Raw genomic sequence first — 18231 nt, forward strand, 5'->3', positions numbered from 1 at the left:
CGTTATTCTTGCTTTCTGTAGTGTCTCACTGTTCTGTCTATTCTTCATCTCCACTTTCTATTTTTCAACAACCTCTTTTTTATTGTTTGTCCCATCATTCTCACGATTTCTCGTCCCCACCCCACTTCTTTTTCATCTTACATTTCTTTTTGACCCTCCTATGTCTTTTCCTCTTTCCACTCTTTGTTCCTGCTCCTACTGTCATCCTCTCCACATCCACCCTTTTACTTTCTGCCCCTTTTCTCTGTTACTCACTGTCTCAGCAGGTACAGTAAAGGCAACCGGCCCCATGTGTTAATCTCACCGCAAAAATATCGCCATACAAACATTTCGCCATATTGTTGCGGCGATGTTAAGGCATGGAACCTGTGGGGGAAACCCCCGCAACCCTTGTATTATTTTAAAGGGAGCGAGGGACACCCCCGCTCCCAAAAACTCCAAATATTATCTCCAATAAAATGATCGCCTATGGCCTTTCCTGAGGACCATATATACGTCGATATTTTTGTTGGGGATAATACTACGTGATACCAGGCAACACTCCCAATAACCCTCCCACTAGCCTACTCCGTTTGTGTCCCCAAAGCAATAGCAATTAGCCACGCTCGGGACAAAGGTATCCCAGAAGCATGCTGAAAACCATTGAGTCCCTACACAGTCTGTGTAGCCCCTGCTGCTCTTCACTGAGGAACGGGGGGGGGGTGTTTCATCCTACCGCTGCTTTGCTGTTTCGTCACAAATCCTTCCTTTTGCAAAGGACTCAACTGTTATTCAAGTTGCGGCAGTTGTATCTCTGGGAATAAGTCCACATTGTTAAATTCTCAAATATTTTCTTCATAGTTTTGAAAAATAAACACACCAGAAGAAGTATCAACAATGGCATTTACAGTGGGTGCGGGTATATTGAAGAATACGTGCATACTATAGGGATTTTGCATTTGCAATACAAAAAGCAAAATGTGCACTTTTTAAATATAACTTAACATTTCTGAAATTGAGCTATAATGGTAGAAGATGTAGTGTTTTACCCACCTTCCCATCGGTTTAATTAGTCTGAAGGACACATCTGTGTCAAGTTCTTCTACCCAAGGACCTAAAAATTAGTTTTCAATAACCTCACACCTCACTTAAATAAACTTAACTCCCACAGTGAGACGTTGTTTTGAATCTGGGGCCACAGTGAGGACAAGCAACTCAGTGTCAAAAAGGGCTGTAAAAAGAAACTTGAAGATGTCTGGCACTTAAACAAAAGCCTTATATCTATCCACACAACACAAAAAAGTTCAATTTACGAAGCAAAGGCAGACTACAAGACCAAACTAATATAACAGCAGAGGCAGAAAATTCAAGAGAACTCCATAACTAAGCAGTCAACCTATGCACCGTCTTACGCCCGGTTTCAACCAATCCATGTTTCATAAAACTAGCCTTTCAACTCAAACCAATTCTTCATCAACAAAATGACCACCATAGACCGCAATTTAAAAAATCACAAGGACAAACACAGACAGCTAGCCCACTGCTAGGCAAACTTTCCAAACCCTCACAGTAGGCGCAATCTATACCATAAACACCGACCTTTAAAGAAACATTCTACACAGTGACATCTTAGCCTCATCCATCAATACACTCTTCAAACCTGCAGCTTCCCTTCCTCATTCTTACCAGCTATTACTCCACCCTCTGCTTTGGCACCTTTCAATCTTCCCTTAAAAGTGGACAGCTTCTGCACCTCCTCAAAAAACGAGTCACCCTGGTGACCTGACCAATTACTGCTCATCACCTACCTTTTCTCGGCAAAGCACTGGAACATATAGTAGCAAACTAATTACAAAATCATATTAACTGGAACACTCCCCTCGAGACATACCAATCAGGCTTCTGACCATGCTGAAGTACCATAAGGGCTCCCATCCATGTAGTTGGTAACCTAAGAATTGTCAAAAAGGGTGACCCCTGGCTCTTGGCCTTCTTGGATCTTTTGGCAGCCTCTGACACAGAAAATCACAACATCCTGCTGTCCACTCTATACTCTTGCAGTGGGATCTCTGGCGCTGTTCTTGGCTACTTCTTTCCTCCCAAGTAGACAGCATGTTCAAATGGTCTGTGGAGCCCAAGCTCTTCCCGACTACTGTAGCATCCCCAAAGCTTCAATCCGGCCCTAGATGTTATACATCCTTTATATGGCGCCATTGGGAACTGTACCATCGAACTGAAATATCACGCCCCATCAATGCATCAATCACTAACTTTGCTACCTCAAAGTGTCATTAGATAATGCTGTATAATGTCTGTAATCTTTCTGGTCACCCTTCGGATCTGGGTGTCTTCTCTGTATCATACATATATGCAATGAGTGTAAAGCCACTGATGTGCAAAATTTAAACAAGAATGATGGGGAATTAATCACAGAGATATTCTACTGGTTTATTAGTAACAAAGAGCAAAGTTGTTCATTCACAGGTAAAGTGTAACACATCAATTGTGTTGAATGAGTCTGAACTTGGATGAATTACACAGAGCAATTTATATGCAATCAATAAAACACCCACAATTTATATGCAATTGCGCAGCATATTTGTTGAGTACTTCAAAAACCAAAACTTGAATGAATCACATTGTTTGAGATAGGCTTATTCGCCAAAACACACACAATTTATATGCAATTGCGCAGCGTATTTCACATTAAAGAAAAGCCAAGAATTTGCCAAAACATGCCAACACGTGTTTCAACCAAAGAGGTCGTCCTCAGGGCATACAAATGTAGTTTACCATTTGCATTAATCTATAATTATTGAACCTTGGCTTAAATATGATTGAGGTTTCCTAATACTTGATTCAACTTTCAGTAGTTGAGAGATTTAGTGATTTCTACATGCTTGACTGGACAGGGTCTGTAAGTTATAAAGACAGTCTTGCAATCAAGAGGTAGTTGTCGTTCGACTGATATGCCGCTGTTGCAGTATAATTGAAATGTAACGCACGTTTTTAGCGTGCCTTGCCTTTAAATTCGGCCGTAATCGGCATACGCTCCAAAAGTTGATGTGCTCAATGGCCGGTTGTTTCTCAATAGTATTGATACTGCAACAGCGGCATATCAGTCGAACGACAACTACCTCTTGATTGCAAGACTGTCTTTATAACTTACAGACCCTGTCCAGTCAAGCATGTAGAAATCACTAAATCTCTCAACTACTGAAAGTTGAATCAAGTATTAGGAAACCTCAATCATATTTAAGCCAAGGTTCAATAATTATAGATTAATGCAAATGGTAAACTACATTTGTATGCCCTGAGGACGACCTCTTTGGTTGAAACACGTGTTGGCATGTTTTGGCAAATTCTTGGCTTTTCTTTAATGTGAAATACGCTGCGCAATTGCATATAAATTGTGTGTGTTTTGGCGAATAAGCCTATCTCAAACAATGTGATTCATTCAAGTTTTGGTTTTTGAAGTACTCAACAAATATGCTGCGCAATTGCATATAAATTGTGGGTGTTTTATTGATTGCATATAAATTGCTCTGTGTAATTCATCCAAGTTCAGACTCATTCAACACAATTGATGTGTTACACTTTACCTGTGAATGAACAACTTTGCTCTTTGTTACTAATAAACCAGTAGAATATCTCTGTGATTAATTCCCCATCATTCTTGTTTAAATTTTGCACATCAGTGGCTTTACGTTGGTTACCAAGCGCAGCCTGTGTAGATAGTAATTCACAATAATTTGATATACTTCAAGGTGATAGTGGCAGATCATCTCACTACCTACACGACAGCAGCTCAACCACAATTTTACTTTACTTCCTTTCATGAAAATCCAGTTGTGCGCATTCCTGACTAGGGCTTCACTTCCACATACCGTATTTTCATATATGCAATGAGCACCAAATGTATCCTAAGCAGCGAATGGCATGCCCAAAAGTCTCCCCACCCTCTCCTCAACGGATAAATCCAGGTTTCCACATAGACCCAGTCTACTACTTCAAATATCACATAAAAAAGCAAGCCCAGACACATTGTAGAATCGACTTATTACAGGATCAATCCTCCTAGCCCCCCCACACCCCGAATCTTGGTGTCCATTGGATAATGTCACCCCCAACTCTCATAAGCTTCCAGTGGCTCCCACCACCCATCCCAGGCATACATACAATGAAAGTCTCTTTTCATCCTCTCAAAAGCTTTTCTTACGGGTAGACCCTGGCTACCCGAACTAGAAGCGACACCTCACTGGAGAAACGCACAGAACCTGCAGTGCCCGTGCAATGCTCCAAGATTCCCAACGACCTGCAGAGCACAGACGAGAAGCAGACCTTCTCAGCCCATGCTTCTAACCTCGGAAACTCTTTGCCATCACACCTGAGCCTCTCTCCCTCCACGTTGATCTTCAGACGAGGAGCAGGCCTTCTCAGCCCATGCTTCTGCCCTCGGAAACTCTTTGCCATCACACCTGAGCCTCACTCCCTCCACGTTAATCTTCAGACGAGGAGCAGGCCTTCTCAGCCCATGTTTCTGCCCTCGGAAACTCTTTGCCATCACACCTGAGCCTCTCTCCCTCCACGTTAATGTTCAGACGAGGAGCAGGCCTTCTCAGCCCATGCTTCTGCCCTCGGAAACTCTTTGCCATCACACCTGAGCCTCGCTCCCTCCACGTTAATGTTCAGACGAGGAGCAGGCCTTCTCAGCCCCTCCCTCCACGTTAATCTTCAGACGAGGAGCAGGCCTTCTCAGCCCATGTTTCTGCCCTCGGAAACTCTTTGCCATCACACCTGAGCCTCTCTCCCTCCACGTTAATGTTCAGACGAGGAGCAGGCCTTCTCAGCCCATGCTTCTGCCCTCGGAAACTCTTTGCCATCACACCTGAGCCTCGCTCCTTCCATGTTAATGTTCAGAAAGGAACTCAAATCCCCCGTGTTAATGCTCCATGATGCTCTGCCCCTGCCAACCATCCCTTTGGACTTTGCTCATTTCCTCCTATCCAATGTATGCACCGCACTGCCATCCATTCTAACATCTTGTTCCCTGTAAACCTGGAGCCTGCATGGATGTGATGTAGGCCGCATCATTGTGCAATGCAAAGCACTGTTGCTCTCTGGGGACAGGTCTGCACTACATACATATCACAAATAAAAACAATTTAAAAGTCAATAATTACGCATTCATGTCAATAAATTTGCAAAAGCTTGCCTCAATATTTTGAAATCCGTGCCACTGTGTCCTGGGAGCCTGACTATTTATTGTTGGCTCAACACAAAAAGTGCATAGTCTTTTGTGCCTCCACCATGAATGTATACATTGTGGGACTGGTTGGGCTTGGTGAGCATTGCAATGCCATACTAAAGATGCAGCTTCAGGCTCCCAATGCAATATGACCTTCTCAGGGCTGGGCGGCAAGGTTAACTGACACAATATGCTTTGAGAATTGTCTGCTGTCGGTTTTAAAACTAGCACTCACAAGAAGACACTGGTACATCTGTTTTGACTGAGCATGTGCCACCTACCCTTCCGATACAACCGCGTTATTTCCTCACCCTCCCTCATGCACTGTCTTCCAGCTATGCACGGCCATGCCTTGGTGGCCATCGGCTGGAAGACGAGGTCCAAAAAGCCAAGCCGCATGCTGCAAAAATCTTTACTCGAACATTAAGAGTGTGTCCCTGCAACAGGAAAATCGGCCTGGCATTGAAGGAGGAAGTGGCCTTGTCCAGATGCATCCGCTAGTTGTCACAATTATCACAGGGAATGGAAATCCCTCTGTGCCATTTGTCGTGGAAAACGTAAACTAGGTTGACCAGCGCGAGGACTCTCAAGCGGTTGAACCTCAAAGGCTGCACTGGGTTCGGGCCTGCGTATGGGAGAGGAGCTGCAGAAGGCTCTTCGATAGAACGCTTTTCGGTTACGTCAGGAAATGAGAAATCAACACTCTGGCTGTTCTCATTGTGTCCCTTATCACACTTGACAGCTTTGGCGTCATTCCTGGTCACGTGACTGCCTGTGCGGTATGCGCAGGGATAAGAGGTCACCTTTCACATATGTGAGCTGGGAAGGAAACACATTGGGAGGAAGTTTTCATCAACACAATGACACCATGCAAGTTTTTCGGCCTCTGAGCCTTGGTGGAAGGAAACAACCACTTCACATTTGGTCTCGGATCTTTCATTGGCTCCACCTGAAATATTTAGCTCTGTAAATGTTGCAGAGCTTTATTAATACAGGCAACCATCTGCGGTCACCATGGATTCCTACCTAAACCAATCTGATGGGTGTTGCTAAACCAATTACATTTGAGAAGTAGTAAAGAATTTATACAATTTACACAAATTAAAAGGGAAGTACTTTTTTTTCCTTTGGATGGGAAGATCTTATTGGGAGATGAGCCGTTTCTGTACAAGGCACCGCGGGCGCTGCATAATCTGTTCATCTCAGCGGGTAATGCTCTTCGATTAGACTGCCCACAGTCATTGGTGGGGCAGGACAGTTAAATAGATGCCGAACAAATAAAATCATGTGATCACCAGTTTTCCATTACCGCTACGATGGCACCTATTTGTGCCATGCTCTTTGAATGTTTTGCCAACTCGAGGCCCGGGCTCATGTGCTCACACTTCTGGTCTGCACGCCTGAACACGAGAGCAATGCTATCTTGCACCTACTCCCCCACCCTCCCCTTTCCTGATCCGCCAGAGCACCTGAAAACCATGCGGATGGGAGTGGAGCGCTGTATAAACCCTGGTAGGATAGCATAACAAACTTGGAAGAGTGGCTGTCATAGAACCCCGAAATAGACAACTTAATATGGGGTGAGAAGCTGAGCTCGAACGTAGGATAGGTTTGGTAAAAAGAGAAATAAAGTGTGTTTTAACGGCCACATGTCGGAGACTTGCTTCTGCAAAGCCACACGATATCCTGAATCAGTCTTGCGTGGGAAAAGATGGGGCAATGAATAAAAGTAGACCGTGATTAAATGAGATAGAAGGTAGTCACGGCACAGGTCAAAGTCGCCATGGCTATATGGTTTTTAGTGGCACAACATCGAGTCGTTAGTGGCACAACATCGAGTCCTTTTCGGAACCCTGTGACCAGAGCAACCTTTCCTGTATGTAGCCCTTCAGTGATTTTGATCTTTCTTGATTGACAGCTGTTGTGGGATAGACCATCTTCAAACGTGCTGTTTGGGATGAAACACTAATTAGAGTCCCTACTGATAAGAAACATTGGCAAAAGCATTTGCCTGCATGCATTATTTTTTGTTTTTCCTTCTAGTGATCCGCATCTAGTTGTAAAATTGTTATAGGTCAAAGGATTGAAAAAAAAGGGTTGAATAACAAAAGGGTCGAGTCAATTCGACCGAAAAAAAGGATCGATTTATTTTTTTATTTTTTTTGTTTTTTTTGGGGGGGTGGGGTCCCCCCCAAACCCTCGTTTTTGGGGTAAAAACCCCCTTTTAAAGCCACACTAGAGCAACAAAAAAAATATATATATTTTTTTAAAAATGTCGATTCTTTGGTTTTCGTTTTCAGTCGAATGCACTCGACCCTTTTCCATTCGACCCTTTTGCTTTCGACCCTTTAACTGGACACCTTGTAAAACCACTCTTACCACTGTAGCTGATTGACAGGCTATTGTATTGTTGAAAGTTCTGATTGGGCAGGTAGGCGCAGCCACAAGGCACTCAGCTATGTTGGTATTTATACCATCTGTGCTTGTCTTTAATATTACAACCTGCACCATCCTGGAACTATATTCAAATACCACTTCCTTAACAGCAACATTAGGATGAAGCACTGCTCTCTGCCAGGCTGACCTCAGAATCCCTTCGCCCAGTAAACAGTTTGCCTGTAATTGCCTCTGATGGATACAGCCTGGCATAAGTGAACCGGTGAACAATTCTCCCATAAAGTAAACACAAGTTACCCACCTAGTGGTAGCAGTTCCCTCCATGAAAGTATGCTTAATAGACCCATTTGACACACCACTTATCCCCTATTGCATAGTCTCCTAGGCACTAGGCGAAAAATCCAGAGACTAAGTTTTGAAGGTTGGAATGTAGCATCATGATATGAGAATTGGTGTTGCGGAATGCATGGCCAGAGATGCAACTACTGTTGGGCTTTATATTAACATTGTGTGCCAATGTGAGATCTTTCCCCCAGTGGATAGATCACTTGGAGTGATCTCTCAGAAGAAACAGGTGCAAGCAACTCACTGGGGCCAAATGGCAGTGTGTTCTTAACAACTTTCTACTCAAGGGATCACACATACACAAAAACACTGTAACACAGGCAACTTGGACAAGTTGTGTTTATAGTCATGTCCCTTCCCTTCCTCTGTTGCCTCCCCTACACTACTTGTCTCCTGCATTCCTCTGTCCCCTCCTCTACACTGTGCTATTTCTTGGTTGTCTGCCATATTTTCCATGCTAAATTAGCACTATGCGCGGGCGATTCAGCCAATCTGGTTCCTTGGATCGTGGGCTGAATCCCATGGTCCAAGCCTGCATTCCAAGCAACTTGATGCTGCTTCCCCTACCCCGCCATCTTCCCTCACCCTCCCTTCTGTTCCTCTTCAATTTCCCACTGCTGCTACATCTTCCTGCTGGCCGTCATGCAAATGGAAGAGGGGCTCCGCTTCAAGCCCTGTCTTCCATCTCCGTGGCAGCCATCTTGAGTCTGTGTTTTTTTTATATGAAAGAATGGGACGCCACAAAGTGTCCTGTTCATTCATACGAAAGACATGGCTATCAATACCCTGATTTACTGGATTGGCAAACCCGGGGTGCCAAAAGCAATAATCAACAGTTCTGCGGGTGGTAACGGCACCAGGAACCCTCGTTAACGGCCCTCTCGTTAACTCAGGCCCCAGGACATTACCACCTGTCCCAGACCATGGAACATGTCCTTATTACTTAAATAAATCACAGTAGGTCCAACTTAAGGTTTAAAGTTGCCCTTTCCTCCCTCCTTCTCCGGATAACGGCTTCTCGATTAGTCGAGGAAATCTATAGAAGTATTAGGATTTCGTGTTCAGTAGGAGTGCAGGATTGAAAATGCTATCTCCTTTTTTAATGACCAATACATGGGTTACTTCGTTCATTGTTTTTAAAAGGGCAGTTAATTCTTCGTTATTAACGCATACGCAGTGGCTGAAAGGTGAGGGATTTTGCTTTGCTGTCATCCAACACATAGGAGGAGAAAAAAAGAACTCCAGAACTTTCCCAAAAGAATAAGTCTGTTTATTTTTCTAAGGCGCATTCACACCTTTGATTGAAAAAAACTATCCATGTCTACTTCAGTGCGCTAGACCCTAATAATGATTGTGTTGTTGCGCATAATTCTCTTTGCTTCTGCATGCAAAACTAACTTGCATTCCAGGCATGGTTAACCGTACATGGTTGTGGTGCGTTTTCCGCTGAATGCCGTTCAATTCGCTTTCCCATAATATGACCCGCCGAGATTGTCAATAAATCTGCTAGCACAGTAGAGCAGCTGTTAAACAAACAGAAACCTATAGGGTTACGCATGCAATCTCTAAAGCAGAAAACGCACGATCTGGGAATAGGGAAACCGTGAGCTTTCTCCTGCATGCGTGCCTGCCTCGCCGTGGCGCTGGATTTCAATTTAAAATGGAGGGTGGCAACAGTCAACGAGAGGCCATTTTGTAACTCCGATCTCTCGCTTTCTTTTTTGGAACATATGCCTAATGCTCATTTGTACCACCAGAACGCGCACACAGTGTGTGTCTGTAAAGTTTTTGAATGTTTTTTCTTAAATAAATTGCATGATTTCTAAGTTTATAAATGCATGCTTTCCAGTTTCAAATATTTATTTGATCCTCACCGATCAAACTCTGGCGTGATTGCTTAGGCTAACCAAAAAAAAAAAAAAAAAAAATCAACAGCACTATTTTGATTTCCCGCCTAAATTCTGTGGCCACTGTACAGTTAACATTTTCTATTATTCTAGATCAGCTTGTTCTCTATTAATGTATATCTCTGTATGCTGAAAAAGTAGTTGTTTATTTTTTATATTAATATATATATCATCTGCAGATGTCTGCAATCTTTTGCTCTCCAGATGTTTCAGACTACAATGTCCGGTCAGCTCTAGGTAGCCCAGATAATGGCGAGGGGTCATGGGAGTTGTAGTCCAAAGCATCTGGTGAGCTGCAGTTTGTGGATAACTGAGACATTCTGCTTCTTAAGAGTAAGTTGAGTAGTTTGGGAAGTTAAGGTGTGTGCCATTGCATGTGTTCATATAAATACTAAAAAAAACTGTAGTACTGCTCGATCCGTATCTGACTGCTAGGTTTCACTTGACAGCTGAGGATTTGTGACTGGAGCATGAATCAAAACGGCAGGCATTTATACCCCAGTGCCAGTGAGGACACATTGGGAATTACTTGGCAAAGGTAACATTTTGATTATTTTCAACCCTGCAATTCTGCATCTATACTTTACATTGAGCTGCCGTATCTGTCTTATAAAAAATCTATACTTTCAATTATATTTTTATATATATTATAGCGAGAAATAGACATACAAGGTGAGCCCAAAAAATACATGTTCCCATGTTTCTGCACATTTCGGTATAACAGTAAGGTAAAGCTGTAGACCCTCACTCAGGGTTGGTAACTAAACACCTGGGCCGCCAAGTTGTGGCTGTCCAATACACAGCGTAACCCCAAAGAACCGTAGCCTCTGTACATGTGATAGCACAGGTTTTTCTTAGAAATTAAAAACTTTATATTTCTGGGCCCTGTAGTAAAAATGCACAGTGTTCATATCGCTGAGTAAAGAAGGCACGTTTCCGTCATATGTCACTTGGGCTGTGTGGCAAGCCCGCTGATGTTTTTGGTTTGTTCTTTTGGAAAAGATTGTACCTGATTAGCCATGTGTACTGTAAGCAGCCATTTACTAACCAACTAACCCTGTGAGAGTGGCTGGCACAGTGGTGAATTATCCACTTGTTTGCTAGTTAAGGTAAGGAAACATGCATGCACCTTTGAAATGACAACTACATCGAGTCGAGAGTGTATGACTGATTAAAAGTGATTTGGCTCACATTTGCATGCACTAAATGCTCTAACAAAGTAACTCTGGCCGCGCTGGTGCTTGCGATTAGCAACAATAAGCAGACCGCGGATACGCGCATTTCATGACCAGATCTGTGAACAATGTAACATGTGGACTGGCTCACACGAACAAAACGGTCTATGTATGCGCTCGACATGCCCTTGAACAAGTGGGTGCATACCTGCAGAATATAGATATACACGGTAAAATGCATATATATTGATTGCATTGTACGTTCTCCTTTGATGCATGCACTCATAATCATCCAGCCATTGCTTGGCAGGTATTTCCCCGCTGTCCTGACCAATGAGTTTCAGTTGTAGAAGGAAAACTGAAGATGGTGGGTACCACCACAGAACCACCAGAAGGGGTGGACTTTTCTGCCCAGTGCTAACGATGGTTACTGAGGGAAAGAACACTGCACATTACAGCCTCTTCCGCAGAACTGAGGAGAACTATTGCTGGGAATCTTCTCTGGGCAAAGAACAACGTGCATTTATCTGAGGGGGGGTGGTGAGGGTGGGTGCCTCATAAAAATGCACCCCACACATTGACAAAGTTACTTTAGCATAATGCATAAATGCACCCGGTCAGAGGGAAATAGGTTGCTTGGCTTTCCCTGCCTCAGGCGGCAGAGCCAGATATCTTTCTGTATCCCCCCCTTCAACCATGAGGGCCCCTCCCGAAGGAGACACTACCCTCAGTCAAGGTGGACAGTATTTTCACATTTTCCACAACGGGGCCCTACTTATGGGATAGTGATAGAAGTGTGTAAACATTTAGACATTGAGTACTGCAGTAATGCATATGTATGTCTTCAAATGGAAAAGCGTATTGTTGCGTAATTCACACTGTGATTTACACATGGAACATTTGTATATTGTGCCAGGATGTGAATCTAACTTGACCAGCCTTTGTCACACTGACTCTTGGGGCCTGATTCACAGAAGCGTTTTATAATTGCGCAATCTCATAGGAAAAAGCTCGGTGAATTTGGGCCAGTGTGTTTATAAGTTGTTTAAGACACCTTGCTACATGGCACCATTAAGACTTTAGGCCTGCAGGCCTACATGTGCAGACGGAAAAAAATGTAACATAGCACACGCACCGATGCTAACTTCTTAATGGCTAAATAATGTTACAATAGTATTTTTAATAGTTTACATAGCAGCAGTCTTGCATGCAGCTGAATATGTATAAACAGTAAGTTGATGAAGCACAGTATATATATTCCTAGGTAGTCTAACGTGGACTATTTTTTAACCTGCTTTGTTCCAGTGTGGTGTTTTAAAGAAAAATGAAAATTGATGTTAGAGTGAAGCTTTGTGAATCATCAGTGGGGTTTGGAGGAATGTAGGCGGATTAACATCCAATAATAGTAGAGGGCGGGGTGAGCTGCCACGTGTTCCTCAGGCATCTGTTCGAGGCTTTTCTACGGTCTTTTTCAGGAATGCAGCTAAACCGTGGAACATGTCTGTTAGACCCATTTATAGTTTAATACACATTATTCACGGTTCTATAGAAAGATGACAGTGTTCCACAGCACATCTTCACCCCCGGGCTGTATACATGCTGTCGTTAATCGTGGCCAACCTCTGTGGCTGCCACAACTGTAGATATCCCTGAGTGACATCGCCTGAAGACTAGGAGGTTCATCTAAATGTAGCTATGAAAACTGATTCAAGGATGGCCATTGCACTGCTTCAACATGTATCTCTTTGTCGAGTGGTCAATTCTGTGATGAAAAATCCAGAATTTCAGCGAACTAGTCCAGACTTTCAACCTGGAAATCGTGCGTTTCTCTGCTAACTTGCACTGTAACTATGGTATTGTGTTCTTAACATCAACATTTTCCTTTTTAAACATCCATTCTGTGGGATTAATATTCCTATTTACAGTCCTCAGAGTTAACAGCGTCCTCCAAAAGTGGAACATGTCTGTCTCTTAGTTGATATTGCACTCTAACACAAATCCACATTTCTGTAATTGGCACTTTTGAAGAGCAAGTGCTGGGGGTTGAAAGAGGATTGCCTGACTAGTTGTGGACATTTAGGGAGAACATATGTCCTCCTTTTGCAATAATGTGCATAGTGACTTCAAAGCAGTCGTAGCTGTGACTTCACTGTGACTGTTGCAGTGCACGCCTAAATCCCCCAGTTCTGATTTTTCAATCTCCTGTCTCTAGAACGGGACAGATTTTACTTTTCTCAAAATAATCCTCACCTGTCACAGTTAGGCCAGGGCACCAGGAGGGCGCACAAGTGTCTTCATACACACCACTCTTGGTTCTTGAAAATCTGGTAGTTGAAGGCTCCCATTTTGTCATTTCATCTTGCCAGACTCCAGGGCCGGGAGGATCTGAATGTGGTCTGAGGGCAAAAGTATTCTTCTACTAAACCTTGCACAAGAAAATTGACCTGCTCAGTTGCTATATTACAAAAAGTATTGGTCATGTTATCTCAGTAAGCAAAGCAATCAGTGTTGCCTACTAGAGGTATTTCACAGGCATTGAGCCTTACAGAAATATTTCATTAACCAAGCTGTTGAAGCACTTCTATGGAGCCATGCAGGCGCCCATTTTCTTAAATACTCAAATCCTACCCTCAATTGTTTTAGGTAGGTTGGAAATGTGTTATTTTAAGCCTATTGCTTTCTGTGAAATCTCTCTCTCTCGCTCTCTTTTCGCCTTCCCTCCCACTGGCTGGCTGCTTACCCCCTCATTCAAGAACATAGCCAATAATCCAATATCAGTTTTGAGATTCCTTCACGGCTTTAAGTGGGCCAGGGCTCTGCCCTGGGAGTCTCCAAATATTGCCATTGAGCCAGGGCTCTCCAAACTGACCTCCCTTACCAAATGTCTCTAAAAATATGAGTGGCAATACTGCTCTTTGTCACTTTCAATCACAACATCAGTTAAACAAATTTGAAATTAAGTACTAATGTTGAGGATTAATAACCCTGATGCCGCATTTGTGGGTGCAAGGGCATGCATCATTCCTGCTTTGCACATTCTCCAGGTGCCCAGTTTTTTTTTACAAACTGCCGCTGAAAATGGACCTTTGACATTTGGCACAAAATGAGGCGTGACATTTCTCTGTGCGAGTCCCTTTTGCGAAAATCATGATGGTTTTGTAGTGACTTGTGATTTCTTTTGTTAGATTTTTCACCAATGTTCTATTATTTTTGAGAGGCAAGCAAAATGTTTGGCATGTGAATAACACAAATATAAAACCTTGCATCTTCACCTTTTCTTTTGAGCAAAATGGAATTTCAGGAAGGAAGACAATACACCGCTTTAGAAAATTCAATTTTTCCAAAGAAACAAAAGATATTGCTCAGTCCATGTTATGGTTTCTTTCAGATGGCTCCTTATTTCCCCTACTCTCCCCCTAGAACATCAAATCCAATCAACGTAGATCATTTAGAAATCATAACATATTTCATAAAACTTTGAAAAATCCCAATGGAATCTTAATGCTAAAAAAAATGAATACTCTTAAAGTATTCTTTTCGAACCTGCAGGATTTAATACCAAGAATAAATGTTTTTCAGTTAATAGCCTGTATTAGCACCCGGGCTGGGGGAGCCAGCCAATCAGATGGCTAGGAATGCGAGCTTGAACCACCGGTGCAAGCCCACGCTCCAAGCCCGCCTAACGGCCGGCCCCCCCACCACCATTTTCTCCATACCCACCATCACTCTATTCCCCCTCCAACCCAACACTCCCCTTTTTTCGTCAGCAGCAGGTGCCGCCGCTGCATTCGCTCTTTCCCCTCGCCTCCCGCTCGCTGCGATGGAAAGGGAAGAGGGACTCCATACTGAGCCTTCCCTTTCCTAGGTGGCCATCTTGGAAAAGGGATTTTACTTCCTACAATGGAAGCGTCCCGTTGTAGGAAGGAAAATCCTTTTTTTAGCACCACATGTTACTGCTTTGGCAACCCATAGTGCTAATGACATGCATCCTCCGGTCCAGGGGCTGCAACGGCGTTAATGGCCCGGATCGCTCGTTACTTTTCCTTGGTAATGGGCTCTTTGAAATTAATTGAAATGATTGATTTGACAAATGCTTGTTTAGCCATGCCTGTGATTATTTGTTTTGGTATTTAGCATCGAAATCATCCTATCCTGTGGCCATTTGCCATCTTAGATCTTGTAGGAAGAACCAGTCTCAGAATGTTCTCTGCAGCAAGTCAATCCAGAATCCCTGGTATTAATAACAGAAAGAAGCAAGCCAGTCTGCAGTGCGTAAAACCATGCTGCTTAAGCAATGGAATAAGAGATATATCCCCTTTTAGGAGATAGTGCATCATGACTCTCGTAGGTGACGAATGGCAAACATTTCAGAATTTCCTGTTGTACTTGTTTGTGGTAACAAACCTAGCTGAAAGCGGGTCACCATAGCACTATGCTCTCTCGTTCTTCCCGGGAATACGTCTGTACCCTAACACAGGGCACAAAAATACTCTTGGGCAAGTAAAACAAATTGTGTGCTATGTGTATATATAGAATTGAGGTGGCAAGTAACATTTTCATGGCTGGCTAGTAGCCCGGAGCTTGAATTTTTGCCCTTGCCCTAACATGTCTCTTGTTATCATTATTTTCAGGAATGGGCATTGTCTCAGGCTAAGCAGCCCATCATACTAAGTGAAGGCATTTTAGATTTGTCTCGATGTACATCCTCCTGTGCGCAATATCACCAGAGGCCAAGTCTTCCATGGTGCTTAATGTGAGTTTGCACATGGCTTGGGCCAAGTAGACTCTCGCACAACTCTGCAAGTCAGAAAGGCAGGGCATGCCTAGTTCACAATGGGTAATTAAAGCACACGCGGACTCATCAATCTATCCCACAGCCATTCCTTTTTTAGATCTTCGAATGTGTATTATGTGGACACACATTGTTTCACCAGTATCCTGGTGAAATAACCCCCATAGGAGCCAACCGGTGCAGGTCTGTACTGACTGCTAAAGCCACACAGGACGTGTTATATGTATGTTCTTGAGTTGTAAAGGCTTCTGGTGATGTCCTTTCCTATGGAGGTTCTCTAGACGAGCCAGTTCTCTTCAGTTCAATGTTAAAGAGTGCAGCTCCCCAACAGCAGCCTTGTTCATTAATGTGCATAAAGTGAAGAGATAGACAAAGTGCTGTGTAATTCTCTGCAACTTCTGGTATTGTTGTTTGCTCCGGCACTGGCGGAATGCAACGTGAGCATCTTGAATGTACCATTACATTGGTTCAGAACACAGCAGCGCCCTGCCCTGAGCCCAACATCCTATTCTGCAAGTGGAATGTGGGTAAGGAGAACGTACAGCATCTCTCTGAAGTGGGGAAATTGGTTACAAATCTAGTTGAATACATGTTGTTCGTTTGAAAGGATTTACTTAACCCACGTTTAAGTTGCACAGATTTTGGGAAAACTGCCTTTTGTTGTGCAAGACTATGGCCTTCCATGAAAAGTTTCTTGTTCGGGTGTCTTTGTGGAGTTTGTGAGGCACTGGCAGGCATCACCCTTTCTGTATTGTATAAAGAAGTGTTACTGGGTCTTGCTACTGCGTTGCGTCTGCCAATTGCATGGTCTCGTGGCACTTTGAGACCTGCAAGAAAAAAAGGGCATTGTGTGTAGTTTACTGAAAGCAGAGGAAGCGGCGCAAATAATATTAGGAGTTGAATTGGTTCCAGTTGGCAATACTAGCTAGGACAGCCACAGATGCTAATCAAGCAGAGATTCTAATATCAAGCATATTTGAATATTCTCTGCACCGTAAAACAGGACAAGCACACTTAGGTGGAAAGTTTCTTACTAATGTTGGCATGTCTTTCATACCCCTTCCATTCCAGAAATTCGGTTAAAATCCTATCTGACTCCCAACCGACATTCCATCGATTTTGATATTGATCTGCTGATAAACCGTTTGGATACACCAATAACTGAGCTTAGCGTGGACTGAGCTTAGCATGGACTAAGTTTAGCGTGGACTGAGTTTATCATTGACTGAGGTTATCGTGGACTGAGTTTATCGAGTACTCACATTATCGTGGACTGAGCTTAGCATGAACTGAGCTTATCATAGACTGAGTTTAGCGTGGACTGAGTTTATTGAGTACTCACCTTATCGTGGACTGAGTTTATGATGGACTGAGTTTATTGAGTACTCACCTTATCGTGGACTGAGCTTAGCATGGCCTGAGCTTAGCATGGCCTGAGCTTAGCATGGCCTGAGTTTAGCATGGCCTGAGTTTAGCATGGACTGAGTTTAGCATGGACTGAGCTTAGTATGGACTGAATTTAGCGTGGAATGAGTTTAGCGTGGACTGAGGTAAACAAGGTTTGCACATTCTTAGCATGGGCTAACCGTGGCATGGAGCACAAATGAACTTCCCACAGCCATTTTGCTATTGCATTTTGTGCCAGTTCTGTTAAGCATTATGAAGGGACTAGATATGAATCTAATAAGGCTTTATACACTGCAGCGGCCTGTTATCTGTTTGGTATACATTAGCAGCAGCTTGCCTCAGACAATCCTCCCTGCTTTCAGAGTGTGCGCCAACTGCGTTTTTCTTGTGCACTGCGCTCCCTTGTAACTTCTTCGCCACCCACCCCTCTGTCATTATCGAAGCACATCGGTCTCGGGTGGGGCACGCGCTACTCCCAGAATTGGTCTCCAGCACAGCAAAAATGCTTGTTATGCCGACATATTTTCAACTCAATTGCTATTAGATTTATTGTTAAAACACATCATCTCTGTTACATGATAAGTGAAATGTCATTTTTCTTGTCGCAAAACGTTAGGCAATCAATCTTTTTATACCAAGCCTTTCGAGGTGTTACCTCAGTAAAACGTTCAGTGCATCTTCACTGCAACTTTGGAAAACGCAGATTGAGGTGACCAAGTAAAGCGCTGCTCGGATTCATTTTTGGGGGTTATCAATGGAAGAAAGAAAATTAAAAAAAAAAGTCGAGGATAACTCCGAGGATCCCATTTAAATAAATTCGTAAGAAAAACAGCTATTACTGGAAAGTTGTACGTGAACCTGGTGACTTGAAATTAATTTATTGATGTCATTTGCGGCTTGTCAGAATCCCGGCTGCTACTGGGTGTAGGGGTAGGCATCCTTGTGCTGGCAGAATGGATCGTGGCGTTTTAGTATCCCCCG

The 18231-nt window shown here is 43.3% G+C and overlaps 1 protein-coding gene across 8 annotated transcripts in view; it reads left to right on the top strand.

Annotated features, from left to right (window-relative positions):
- Positions 1-18231, top strand: part of NFIB (nuclear factor I B) — an 870278-nt gene that overhangs the window by 785018 nt on the left and 67029 nt on the right. For 7 of the 8 annotated variants that reach the window (XM_069626065.1, XM_069626060.1, XM_069626059.1 and 4 more), the window contains one exon: positions 10326-10414. The exons of the other annotated variant lie outside the window; for it this stretch is intronic. In XM_069626065.1, coding sequence (XP_069482166.1) covers positions 10326-10414 — 89 coding nt within the window. The remainder of the gene's footprint in view (positions 1-10325; positions 10415-18231) is intronic. 8 annotated transcript variants of the gene reach the window in all.

Source organism: Ambystoma mexicanum, chromosome 6p (genome assembly GCF_040938575.1).
Source record: "Ambystoma mexicanum isolate Mex_15411 chromosome 6p, UKY_AmexF1_1, whole genome shotgun sequence".
Taxonomy (NCBI): domain Eukaryota; kingdom Metazoa; phylum Chordata; class Amphibia; order Caudata; family Ambystomatidae; genus Ambystoma; species Ambystoma mexicanum.